Source organism: Topomyia yanbarensis, chromosome 3 (genome assembly GCF_030247195.1).
Source record: "Topomyia yanbarensis strain Yona2022 chromosome 3, ASM3024719v1, whole genome shotgun sequence".
In the NCBI taxonomy this organism is placed as follows: Eukaryota; Metazoa; Arthropoda; class Insecta; order Diptera; family Culicidae; genus Topomyia; species Topomyia yanbarensis.
The window spans coordinates 328,446,319-328,459,638 of record NC_080672.1 but is presented as its reverse complement, the minus strand read 5'-3'; the positions used below and the strand labels follow the sequence as shown (position 1 = coordinate 328,459,638).

The following is a 13,320-nucleotide window of genomic DNA, read 5'->3' as shown; positions in this document are numbered from 1 at the left end:
AGTTTCAATATACGGCGATGCTTTTCTAAATGTAGTTTTTATTGTAGTTATAAATTACTTTACGACCATGTTTTTCCGGAAGCATCTTTGGTTAAACCTTATGACAATATAACAAAGAATTTAATTGCTATGTGCTTTTAGTGGGTAGAAACTAAAAAAATGCTTACGCCCAATTTGCATCCCAGTCGTGATTTCGCCCTTCAGCAACCACCATTTGCGGAAGGGCTAAACGGTGTACATAATTTTCAGAAGGGCGCGGTAAAAGGGCTAAACTGACTCTGTCTTGCTGGGTAGGGCTGGGTAAATGGGCGAGCTTGACAGTATACTTTTTAATAGGGCTCAGCAAATGGGCGCATAGAAACCCAATGTAAATGATAGGGCGCGTGCATCTTTTCTTCGAATTTCATGAAAATATCGAAATATTCGAATGTTTATGTGCAACAACTATCGAGAAGACATGATCCTAGTAGATATTGCTTATCATTTATATAATAGAACCGCCGTTTAAAGAATAATTTTGTGAATAATAACCGTACGCCCGGTTCTGTCAAAAAATGTAAGTTTAGCCTTTATATTCCATATGAGAAGAAGGGCCTAAGTCGAAATCTCGAAGAAAATGCATGTTTCGCCGTTTTGTTTTCTTTAATTATAAATCGAACTAAAAACCATTTTAACTAATTTTCACCTCAATCTTGTAGTATTTTTGTCGCATAATGTCATAATAGCGAAAACGCAGTTTGTTTACATTTGCGATTTAAGCCCTAATGAAAGATCTATGTCGATTTGACGTATTTCTATTGTGTATACGTCAAATTCCATGTTCGTTTGGATACGTCATGGCCTCTTGGCCACACTCTAACTGGAGTGCTCTAGGCCGTATACGGTTAAAATAAAGTGCCCACAAATGCAAATAAATTTGTATTTGGTACCCATTAATGGGTTTCATACTACCCATCTCCGACAAAACTGGGAAAACTCATTATTTAGGTAAGCATTCCATACTTAAATATGGGTAAAAATAGATTACGTCAAAAACTGGGTAGTTTTATACCTAGGGGCAGATCACTTGTGATGCATTTTTAAAAATCAGCTAAATTAAATGCATTTCTTTCCATCAAAAGAGAAATTCGTAATGTATTTTGCGTTGCGTGCAATGTATTTTGCGTTGCGTGTAAAGGCCTATTTACACCCTCGGTGAAAATGAACGTGAACTCGATGCGCACCAAATTGTTTTTTCCAATATTTCACTTATTAGTGCATAGAAATTGGTGAAACTGGAACTAAACGATAGTATACTAATATACTCAGCGAATTCATGTACAACTATTCGATATAATTGAATCAATGTAATAATATTCACATTCCCCAATAATTTTAAATATTCCACGGTGAAATATGTTCGCAGTGGATAATTCACTTGTTCACCGGGAGTGTAAACGCGACGATGGGCGGAATTGATGCGGAGTGGTGAATATAAATGTCATCGCTGTTCACGGTGAACGTTCACCTTCGAATACCAAATTGCATTCTGACAAACTGTAAACTGCCAGTTGAGCGTGAAATCGTTGTTCACTGATGAAACTGTTCACGACGTCGTCCACCGTGAACAATGGAAGGTATTCAACACGGTTCAGGTTCACGTTCATTTTCACCGAGAGTCAAAATAGTGCTTAAGACGTCAAAACCCTACAAAAAAATCAGCCCTACATTCAACAAAACGTCGAAGTGAATCAGCGTAGGACCAAAGACAAATAATAAAGACGTAAATCGTACGAAGAAAGTTTAAAAAAATTGTGGCGCATTTTACAATTTGACTCCGGTCCCTTCAGATTTGCCCACACTCACCGCTTGTTGGCGCCCCAGTTTGAAGTTCCTTTTGAGAGTGCCTGTGAAAAAGAAAAACATCAACGCAGGCCTTGGTGCATGCAAATAAATCAAAACAAATGGTATTGTAAGCATAGGAAAGATATGGTCTGAACCTGTATTTAAAACCTAGGAGAAAATCACTCTAAAATCTTTCTCACGTTGGAATCCTGAATTAGAACGGTAATGCATATTACATTACAACAGTTCCATTGTTGCTACTGTTCTAAAAACTTTACAAACAAAATTCTATCTCTGAATTATGACCGGATGGAATGAATGTTTTGGTTTTAATATACAGTGTAAATAAAAAAATTGTATTTCGTGCAACAGAAAAATTGTACATTCCCTTACATACAGGTAAGTAGCTACTAAAATAAAAGTGATATGAAGAAAGAGTTCAAATATTGTGTAAAAGTTTGTATCATTCGTATGAAATGAAAACTAATCTAACCGTCATTTCCAGCGTCGAAGTAACGCCTGTCTAAAGATTTACAAGATCGCTAAAACAAATGGGTAGGTTAAACGCAAGACCGAAGTGCACGATTGGGCCGAATCTTGCTTGTTCGAAACCCTCCAGCTGCTACCTCAACACCCCAGTTAAACCCATTCCGGAACTGGTTCGGAATTCTGAATGAAGTCAGCATTGGGTTTTTGATGTTACCTTGATGGGATCTTCGATAGCGGCGAATGGCGGATGTCCCAGAACCAACATCGAGTGAATAGGCGCAATAGTACGGAGAAGGAGCATGCAACCAATATGCAAACCCTCGCAGCCGTAACTGGATGAATCGGAAATCCTCCCAACCAGTGCCGAATCGTGAACTAGGGCACGAAAGTTCTCTCCAGGAACACAACGCACTTGTTGCACTGATACAATTTTATTACCGAACAAAACTACATTTATTTTTACGGATACTAACTGCAGACTAACACTTTATTCTTGAGCCTAATTATCTATCACAAATTGTACAATTAAACGTGCGGGACTCGCGCCCGTTTCGGGTGTGACCTATTTGAGATGGAATTCCAGATCGGCGCAATCCTCCAGAGCAAGTCATCGGTCGACCACAGCAGCACGGTCAATATCATTCACTCTCCTGCGATGTTTCTGATACCGAGTGATAACAAGAGAGCCTCGTCTATCACACTCGCTATCAGCACAGACTAACAGACATAACACTATGAGGGAATTCCCTTAAAAAACATCGATCCGACAATTTTCCGAGAACACTAGCTCCACCTTTTATTCACAGTCCCAAACACTCATTTACTGGTGGGTTACCCCTCAGGTTTGGGAACAATTTTTCACTAGTGGTCTATCCCCCATGTGCTTGTTCATATGTCAGTGGCGCCATAATTTCTAATGTGGCCACAGTCCCAACTACAAATATATTTAAAATGACCGTTAAAGTGGGCGAAGCTTTGTTTTTGAGTGTTATGCCTGTTAGTCTGTGGTAGTTCTAAGAATAGCCGCTCGGCGGCGATAGTGGGTAAAGAAAGTCTTTATTTAAAATAGTGATCATTCGTATAATAGGGATCTTTAGGGGTGTGCGGGTTAAGGCATATTCTGATGCAGATTAGTACCGAGAGTTAATATCTCAGTCCTTTATCAATTTTTAGGCCCGAAACTATTGAAAAAAAAAACATTTTTCAGTTTGTTTCCTTTTATGACAATAACACATCTAATCCCATGCGACTTGCACGACTCTATAGCACAGTGTTTTAAAACGTTACTTTCGTGCTCAAAATTAATAGCGTCTAAATCGTTGACTTTAGAAGTATAGTTTGTTCGGAGAAGTTGTTGTTCTTATGATTGCGCATCCACAGGAGTACACCGTTCAGTGATTAATTCACCTATAAGTGATATACGAAATTTATTTTCTGAACTAATCGAGATAGAGACTTTGTGTCTTCTACAAAGTTGTAGAAAATATTACTACAAAAGAAATTGCTGAAGACACTATATATCTAGCTTCAATAGTTTACGAATTATGGAACATATTATATGGAAGACCCCTTAAAATTAGTTTTTTCATGATAACTTTTTTAGATATTCTCGTATCTTCTTGGAATCTTCCACAAAGTTGTTTGCGGTATCGAAACACATATTTTTGCTTAACATTGTTACTTCCTATCTGTTGAATTTAAAAAGATATTCCAAATTTTACGATATTTTTGGGGTAACTTCCGTCTTAAATAATTCGTTAAGGAGCAAAAAGGAGCAAACAACATCATAACATACTGAAAGTACTAGCTTTTTACTTTCATAAAATGGCCCGATTGTTAGTCGACGCGATTCTCCCCGAGTGTTATGTTCAATACAATATGCCATCGCAGTGGTATAAAATGAAATATTCAAGCGCACTTCATTAATCTTCTGAATCATCTTCGTCGTCGCTGCGTTTGCTCCACGAAAACACGTAGCGTTATCAGAGAATATTTGCTCCGGTGCTCCGCGCTTGCAAGTGAATCGCCTGATGGCCATTAGGCAGGATTGTGTGCTCAAACTGTGCACCACATCGAGATGCACCGCTCGCATAGCCATACAGGTGAATACGACGATCCATCTTTTCTCTTTTCTGCGTCCCACCGTGACTTCGACCGGACCTAGATAGTCAACACCCACTGCACTGAAAGGACGTAAGTGAGGGGTAATACGTGGAACAGGTAGCGGTGCCATCATTGGAACAAAGGGTACACATCGATTCACTTTACACCACATTCAGTCCCTCGTCGCCTGTAGTACAGCAGCACGCGCCTTTGGGATCCAAAATTTTTGACGTAGTTCATTAAATACAGTTTCCCTGTTAGCGTGGCCGTACTTGTAGTGAAATTGTAGGATCAACTTTTTCGTGATGTTATGTTTTTCAGATAGGATGATTGGGAATCTCATGTCAAAGGGCAGCTCCTCGTTCGTCTCCAATCGGCCGCGTACTCTCAGAACACCTTCTTCGTCTAACACCGGTGATCTTTTGTACAGAGTGCTAGATTTTTCAATCCTCTCCTGTGGCTGATCATCTTTCCTTTGTAGATTCCTTGTTAGAGTATTCATTTCATTGGGAAAACTTTCGAATTGTGCTTGTCTCAAAAGAACGGTTTCTGCCTTTTGAAGTTCCTCCTGCTGAAGCGGTTTCTTGATTGTCGAATACTCCGCTTGGATCAACCGACAGTGGTACTCTGATGATTGATAAGTCACTATCGGCAAACCAATTCTTTTACGTCGACAGTTGGAGATGAAGCGCATAACGGTTGCCACCACGCGTACTAGTTTCGTCCAGCTGGAAATAGTTTCGGCTTCGACCACCGCGTGAAACAGCATAATACCTCTAGTTTCTTCTAAGGTTTCCTCGATTGTTTCAGCAGAAGGCCACTGCTCTCTCGGTAGATACAGTACTGAGGGACCGTGGACCCATTCCAATTCGTTGTGTAATGGTGGACTGCGACCCCACTTAGTGAGCACATCTGCGATATTTTGCTTTGTCGGCACCCATCTCCAGTCTCGCATATGAGTTAATTCCAAAATTTCACCCACTCTAAACGCAACAAATTGCTTGAATTTATGCTGGTCAGACTGCAGCCATGACAGTACCGTTCGTGAATCTGTCCACAGAATGGTTTGACCGATTCGCAAAGAATGCGTTTCCATAATAGTTTGCCTCATTCGGGCCCCCAGAACTGCTGCCATCAATTCTAACCTAGGGATCGACTGGCGCTTCAGTGGTGCGACTTTGGCTCGTGACATGATCTGGCTACACTTCACTGCTCCATGAACGACCAATCGTAGATACGCAACACAACCGTAGGCGTTTTCACTCGCGTCAGTAAATATGTGCAGCTCGAGCGTCTCTATCGACGAAGACATAGTATCTCCCAAATAGCATCGCGGAATGCGTAGGGCTTCCACTTTAGGCAGCAACTCCGTCCACTGTTTCCACAAACACCAATTTGGTTCATCGATCTCTTGGTCCCATTCGCATCCATTTCGCCAGAGATGTTGTATGAGAATTTTACCATGGATCGTGAATGGCGAAAGCAGGCCAAATGGGTCAAACAGTCCCATGACACAGCTTAAAACGATCCGCTTTGTCGGCCGCTTTTCTTCAAACAAATACGCTTTAATCTCTGCACGGTGAACGCGAACGCATCTTGGTTCAAATCCCAGAACACTCCAAGCACGCGCTCACTGGATGACTGCTTATTTTGCTGAAAAACGACCGACCTCGACGATTTGTTTTCGCCCAGAGCCGATAAAACCACCGGAGAATTCGAAACCCAGTTCCTCATCTCAAAACCAGCCTGTTCATGAATAAACTTCACTTGCTGTGCTCGTTCTATCGCCTCTTCGATCGTATCGACACTGTTGAAATAGTCATCGACGTAATGCCGATCAATGATGGCTGCTGCTGCTTCAGGATACTGTATTGCATACTCTGTCGCATTACGATTTTTAACGAACTGTGCCGACGCTGGAGAGCATGTTGAACCAAAGGTAGCAACATCCATCACATATACTTTTGGCGCCTCACTGCTGTCATTCCAAAAAAGGAAGCGTTGAGCTTGCTTATCCTCTGAGATAATTTTTAGTTGATGGTACATCTCTCGGATGTCTCCCCCAAAGGCGATTCGTCTCTCCCGAAAACCGATGATCACTGATACCAAAGGCGCGAGTAAGTCGGGCCCCTTCAGCAACATTGTGTTAAGCGACACCCCTTGTACGGTTGCCGCCGCGTCCCAAATAAGCCGAGTTTTAGAGGGCTTTTTTGGATTTATGACTGCATTTAACGGAAGATACCAAGCTTTATCTTTTCCGGGACCGGTCAATTCTTCTTCGGTCGCTAAGTGAGCATAATCTTTTTCTTGAAATTCTGCTATCTGCTGCCGAACATTTTGATACACCTCTGGTTTTTTCTGCAGCTTTCTTTCTAGCTGCTTCAGACGTTTCAACGCCATGGGATAGCTATCTGGGAAGTTCACCTCATCCGTTTTCCAGAGTAGGCCCGTCTCGAAACGATTTTCCACTCGTTTCGTAGTTCGCTCCATGATCAATCGAGCTCGTTGATCCTCAGCCGACTCTTCTTGCACCTTAACCACTGATTCTTCTAGTGAGTAGTGGCTCTTCAAGATATCATGCAGTTCTTCATTAGATATTGCTTGATGATACCCCAGAAAACCGCCCGAAGAGGTTGAACTCAATTGACGCGGTCCATATACAGTCCAACCGAGCTTGCAGCGAACAGCGATCGGGTCCCTTGTCGTTCCAATTCTTGCTTCCAAAGGGGCGAAAGTATGGATGTTGTTAAGGCCGATTAGTACACCCGGTCGACCATCGAATGATGCGATTGGTAGATCGCGCATGTGTTCGTACTGTGTCGATAGCTCATTAGCGTCCAACGTCTGGTGAGGCAACATCAGCTTTTCAACAGTGTTAACTGTGTGCAATAAAAACTTCTCCGAGTCCCCAACGCCCACCGCTGAGGTCCACACGTTCATTCACCTTGAATTTTTCTCAACACAATAAACGTCAGAAGTCCAGTTGATAAGCAGCTTCTCTCTCACCCCTGTGAGTCCCAGCCAGATCATTTTCAATTAGCGTCACGGATGCGCCTTCATCCAGGAAAGCGAGAACAGTAAGTGATCTGTCTCCACAACGAATCTGCATCGGGATCATCCGGAACATCATGGAACTGCCGGATCTGATGTATGCACTCATGCCTACAACATTTCCTATTGGATGAATTAGTGGATTGTGCGGTTCTCTACATTCACCCACGTTGCAGCGAATCTTGAAGCGACATTGACCACTGTGATCATTGAGACAAATGTTGCAGAGTTTCCATTTCGTCACAATTCGCATCCGATCCGCATGCGGTAGATCGCGGAAGTCTTGGCAAAACCGCAGACGGTGATCTTCTCGCTGGCATGCACGGCAGGGTTTTTGTTTTTTGCGTTCAAACACATTGGATTCCGATTGACTCATTGCGCTGTGATTATATACTGCGCCTTTTTCCTTCGGCTTACTTCTTCCGGCTGTGTCGGCCGTAGACCTGGTATCTAATTTGTAATCGACGTTGACATTTGCCTCACATGCATCTGCCACGATTCTGGAGACGAAGTCGGTAAAGGTACGCAGTGTTACTATTTTCTTTTTTCTCTTATACTGCACCCACTGGCGCTTTTCTCCATCTGGGAGCTTGCTGACCAAATCCTGGATCAGAATCGGATTCACTAGGTGCAGTGTAAACTCCGCTGCTTCAAGATGCTCGCAAAGCTGTTCTACCGCGTTTCCAAACGGGATGAAACTGGCTAGCCTGTCAGCTCTTGGCGGTTCAAGTTTTCGCACCTTGTCTAGATGGCTTTGTAAGAGTTGTTCGGGGCGACCGTAGAGCTGACGGAGCTTCGCGATTACTCTTGGGACTGACCTCGGAAGTAAAAGCTGTCCCCGAACAGCATCCAGAGCTACACCTTTCAGGCTGTCTTGGAGCCTCACCAAATTCTCGACATCCGTATAACCACAAGCTTCGTTCGATGCTTGATAAGCTCCGAAGAAAAGAGGCCATTCTTCAGGCTTCCCCGAGAAAGTAGGAAGCTTCTTTGTTAGGCCACTTCTTGCCGCTAGTTGCACCCTACTCGGCCCGACACGTTGCTGTCTGCTTGGAGCAACACTGGCATTATCTCTAGCGTCCTTGCCATTGACGCTCGAATCGTCATCGCTGCTGCTTGAGCACTCATCTTCTTCGCTGGTTTCCTCATTATATTTCACGAGGCGTTCTAGGTTCCCTTCCGTCAACTTACCAATAACCGATGGCTTGGACGAATTGGGTTCCCTATTTGTTTTGGTCGTTTCCTATTGTCCCTCCTTATTTTTACTGTCAACGATTTCTGCTTTCTGTAGTTCTCTGTCAACACTGGACATTTTCTCGCGATACGCTCTTTCCATTTCCTTCATGCGGACCAGATGCTCTTCCTTTTCCCGCAATTCTTGCTGAAGTTCGAGTTCCTTTTTTCAATCTCTTGTTCGCGCAACAGTTGATCATTTTCCAATTCTCTTTCACGCAACGCTTGCTCCATTCGCATTCTTCTTATTTTCAACGCATTTTTCATCTCCATTTCCTTTTCCTTCAACAGCATCTCCGCATCCATCTCTTCTTCCAAACGTTGATTTTCTATCTCCATCGCTTCTAACTTTTCTTCCACGGCAGCGGGTACGGGCAATGGTTGACGATTATCGGTCGATGTGGTGCTCAATTTGTCATATTCTTCCGCAATTTTCTTTGTACGAGACGCTTTTTTCTGTTTCTGGTATTCCTGGAAGACGCGTTCACAGGTAATCTCCTTACAGAACCATTTCTTGTCTCTTTTCGTTACCGTTGTTAATCCCACACAACGTATGTGAAACCTGCAATCACAGCTGTCACAGGCAATCATCTTTTCATCCCGTGTGGACGTTTTTCCACACTCCGCACACGCCGTCGTCGTTAGGTCCAGGGATCTCTCGCTCATCGTGATAGAGGGTACCGAAATCTCTGTATTAGATTTTTGAGATTTTTTTTTTGTTCGATAGTGTCTTCAGCAATTTCTTTTGTAGTAACATTTTCTACAACTTTGTCGAAGACACAAAGTCTGTATCTCAATTAGTTCAGAAAATAAATTTCGTATATCACTTATAGGTGAATTAATCACTGAACGGTATACTCCCGTGGATGCGCAATCATAAGAACAACAACTTCTCCGAACAAACTATACTTCTAAAGTCAACGATTTAGACGCTATTAATTTTGAGCACGAAAATGACGTTTTAAAACACTGTGTATAGGTTGCCTTATCAGATCTACCATAGTTTGCAGATGAAACTTGGGATGGCAGGCTGCTAGCGGATCGACAAAGTACCAGATCATGCTGTGTGGGGTGCTGTCCCGGTTAACAATGAGGCGAACGAGATATTTGCAGATACCACAGTTTATAAAGAACAGTTGCGCAAAGACTGAAGCTAATCTACCTATTGAACACTCAAAACGTCTACCTATCGGACACGAAGAATAACAATGCTCGAATGCGTTGGGAGTTTCGTTATTATGTGATTATAATTATGAGAAAATTCAATGATGTAATATTAACATTATTTAAAACCAGGAATGTTTCGCTTAATGACAATTATTAAAAAACAGATTCACTGATATTTAAATTTGGCACTATTTCAAACACCGGAACAGCTCTGGGTAGTGTTAATAATCTTCCACCGACAGTGGAAATATGAAGGTATTTCTCATAGTTAAAGTGCAGCTAAAATTTTGACAGATTTGTGTACGCATTCCACTTATGCATAATGTACTTATTCAAATTTATCTTACGCTGCAAATTCGACTGTTTTTTGTCACACCCCAATCAGACGGCAAGCGGCAAAAATCAATGCATTTCGTTCTTAGTTGCGGATCAGTTGAGAACCGGAAAAAGCTTATATTCTTTATACGATGTTATTTATCGTACTGATTTTTACAAAATAAAACTAAACACTTAATTTTAAATTTTTAAATGCACAAAGTCAACTTCTAACTGAAGCGTTCGGTAGAAGTCATTTGAAATTTAACCAAAAATAAACGGTTGCCAAAATTTAAAAAAGACCAATGATTGGTCCAATGTTGCCAATCCTCTTTACGCAACTCTACTATTAAAAACTCTGGCAGATACGTCATTTAGTGGGACAACTGTCAGTTTGTTGGTTGAATTTAAATTGGTTTGATTAAATTTAAAAATCAGAAAAGAATAATTAAGGTTTAAGAATGATATGAGTGCACGTTATCAATACCTATGAAAATCTGGCACAATTTTTCCAAATTAAAGATCCCTATTGTTCTCGGAGTCATGTCTAGTAAGTCTGTGCTTATTGTGTATTAAGACGATTGAATCCGACTCGTGTCGTTATATTGAAAATGCAAATCACATTCGTTCGAAAACTGATCCGTCGTAATGCAGAATAAGCTTAATCATAATGTTATGACTAATCTTCTCTACCATGACGTTCTTTTTCGGATGCCAGGTTTCGTAGTTACTGTTAGGTATGTTTCCGCTTGGTAGGGCTATGTTTTAGAAGTTAAGCCAATTAATTATAGATAAATAAATATATATATATATATATATATATATATATATATATATATATATATATATATATATATATATATATATATATATATATATATATATATATATATATATATATATATATATATATATATATATATATATATATATATATATATATATATATATATATATATATATATATATATATATATATATATATATATATATATATATATATATATATATATAAATTTAAAAGTCGAAAAATAAAAAAATTATAATTAAAATATTTAAAATTTAATGTTTTAATTAATTTAATATTTTAATTGATTAAAATATTTAAAAGTTGAAAATTTTTAGTATTTTAACATCCTTAAATTCTCAGATTTTAAAATTTTGAAATCGCGAAATTTTAAAATTGAAAGGCATTGACATTTTAAAAATGCATCATTTAAAAAATTTTAAACACTCCTGAGAATACCATAAGAATCAAATTCTTTTTTATTGTTATACTGTTTAATCATAGATGCTTTAAGAAAAACATTGTTATAAAACTTAGAATAAACGGTACATTTAAAAAAGTATCATCGAATATTCAAATTAATTTTTCTCCATTTGACTACTTTGCCACTTATGCCCTAATGAAAGATGGGTCACTATATTCTTTGATTTTTTTCGGTTACTAATACATTCTTATACGACGTCCACCAACACCTAATTTATAAAACATTGATCCGTGACAAAAAAATGCAACATAATTTATTTATGAGTGATATATTTTACTAGCATAAAAAATGTTTGTAGTTTTCTGAATTCAATACTGACTTTTCACTGATTTGGAATGCATTGGCAAGCTGCTGCATAGCAAGAAGTGAAACATTTGTTTTTGCCTAAACAGCCGACTTGCAGCCGGAGGAATCTTACACTATGGAAGAGGAAAGTACTTCGGTATGATATTTGCACATAGTGCCCAAACACCGTTGTGCACTAGGTACTATTTTATTTTTTCTAGGATCTAAAGAAGGGTCCTACGCCAAGAAGAGGTTTGCGTTCTACACCAAATCAATTAACTAGAGAGCAGTCACCAAATGATCCTGACAAGTATATGCGTTATATCGTTTTTTCTTCATTTAAAACCTAACGTTCTAATTTTTAATTCAGATTTACCGCTGATAGTAGCATGGATCATTTGACGAGCTCATGTGAAGATACCGAGCTTTCTGCAACATTATCGAACACGGAAGATGATCTGGATGAAGTCCGGCATGAGAGAGAACGTTCGGAACCGTTGGATGTGAATGAAACATCAAAAAAGAACCACCAGAAACCTTTAGAAGATCCTCCCAAACCTTCAAACGAATCAAGGTCTGCTCCAACAAGATTTTATATCAGCATTGGCATCGTGGTATCCGCTATATTTTATATGGCAATTTTTAAACCGCTTTCAAATACTCCGGCCAAAGCTGTCCAGCAATGCATCCCATTATTAAAACTTAGCTCCAAATACCCAACTATTGATCACGTGTCCTGGAACATTCTGAACGTTAGCGTAAATCGTGCTATCTACCAGAATCCCGGTGAGCCCGCTACATTTATATTTCTATACAACTCATCTGTAAACGGAGAAGCCCTGCTGGGTGACGTAACTCGCGTTACGGCGGAATGTTTCGGTGATCGTAAACCGATTCAACTCGAAAGCAACTACTTCAAAAGTACAGAAATCGCTGGGAACCCTAAATTATTTTTTAGCCAGTACCGAACACAGTTGGAAGCGCAGGGAATTCTGGTGGTGCGTAATTTAGATCAGATACCAGGAAATACGGCTCAGATATTTTTCACAATTTGTGATTCCGTAGAGTCTCTGATCAAGAAGGCAGTTATCTTTTTCACGATCGACATCTCGCATCGACCGAATCACGTGATTGGCAGTACCCAAAGTCCAACGCAGATTGCCGAGGACATTCTCAAGAATTTATGGAAAAGGGATTTGAATGCGAATGATTTGAACCCGCTGCTGGTGCGACTAACGGAGAATGTGCTTCAAATCAACTGAGATGGAAAGAACTGATTGTTATATATTCTTTTTCTTACGTTAAGTTGCTGACAATAAGCAAACATTTAATAAATATGAATAATATTCAATAATTTTGTGTTAGCATTACACGGTTTCAGGTTAATCATTTTTTGAAAAAGCTTTGAATTTATCGAGATCCCACGAAACAAAGTAATGAAAATGAGCAGCCGTTTTCAAGTGACACTATCTTTGCGGTCACTTTGCACAAGACTTGAGTCCCCGTCACTTCACTCATGAAAAGTATTTCGAGTCACATTAGGTGATGTTATGTGATAATAGAACATTTTCGATTATTTTGG

General features: G+C 40.0%; 3 protein-coding genes across 3 annotated transcripts; 1 reads left to right on the top strand and 2 right to left on the bottom strand.

Annotated features, from left to right (window-relative positions):
* Positions 1-4,588: 4,588 nt before the first annotated feature.
* LOC131688106 (uncharacterized) lies at positions 4,589-5,728 on the bottom strand. Its single transcript, XM_058972259.1, has one exon. It carries the CDS (start codon positions 5,726-5,728, stop codon positions 4,589-4,591), a length of 1,140 nt encoding a protein of 379 aa, XP_058828242.1.
* A 3,080-nt stretch (positions 5,729-8,808) lies between these two features.
* Positions 8,809-9,366, bottom strand: LOC131688105 (uncharacterized). The gene has a single exon (XM_058972258.1). It carries the CDS (start codon positions 9,364-9,366, stop codon positions 8,809-8,811), a length of 558 nt encoding a protein of 185 aa, XP_058828241.1.
* A 2,283-nt stretch (positions 9,367-11,649) lies between these two features.
* On the top strand, positions 11,650-13,069 carry LOC131691388 (uncharacterized). Its single transcript, XM_058977733.1, has 3 exons — positions 11,650-11,895; positions 11,960-12,048; positions 12,109-13,069. Exons 1-3 carry the CDS (start codon positions 11,875-11,877, stop codon positions 12,998-13,000), a joined length of 1,002 nt encoding a protein of 333 aa, XP_058833716.1. The 5' UTR covers positions 11,650-11,874; the 3' UTR covers positions 13,001-13,069.
* Positions 13,070-13,320: the final 251 nt, after the last annotated feature.

Bases quoted from the DNA above. Each gene is read 5' to 3' on its own strand.
- LOC131688106 (XM_058972259.1), bottom strand. From the start codon at position 5,728: ATGTCTTCGTCGATAGAGACGCTCGAGCTGCACATATTTACTGACGCG.
- LOC131688105 (XM_058972258.1), bottom strand. From the start codon at position 9,366: ATGAGCGAGAGATCCCTGGACCTAACGACGACGGCGTGTGCGGAGTGT.
- LOC131691388 (XM_058977733.1), top strand. From the start codon at position 11,875: ATGGAAGAGGAAAGTACTTCG. The intron at 11,896-11,959 runs GTATGATATTTG...TATTTTTTCTAG, and splicing joins TGGAAGAGGAAAGTACTTCG to GATCTAAAGAAGGGTCCTAC. The intron at 12,049-12,108 runs GTATATGCGTTA...TTTTTAATTCAG, and splicing joins TCACCAAATGATCCTGACAA to ATTTACCGCTGATAGTAGCA.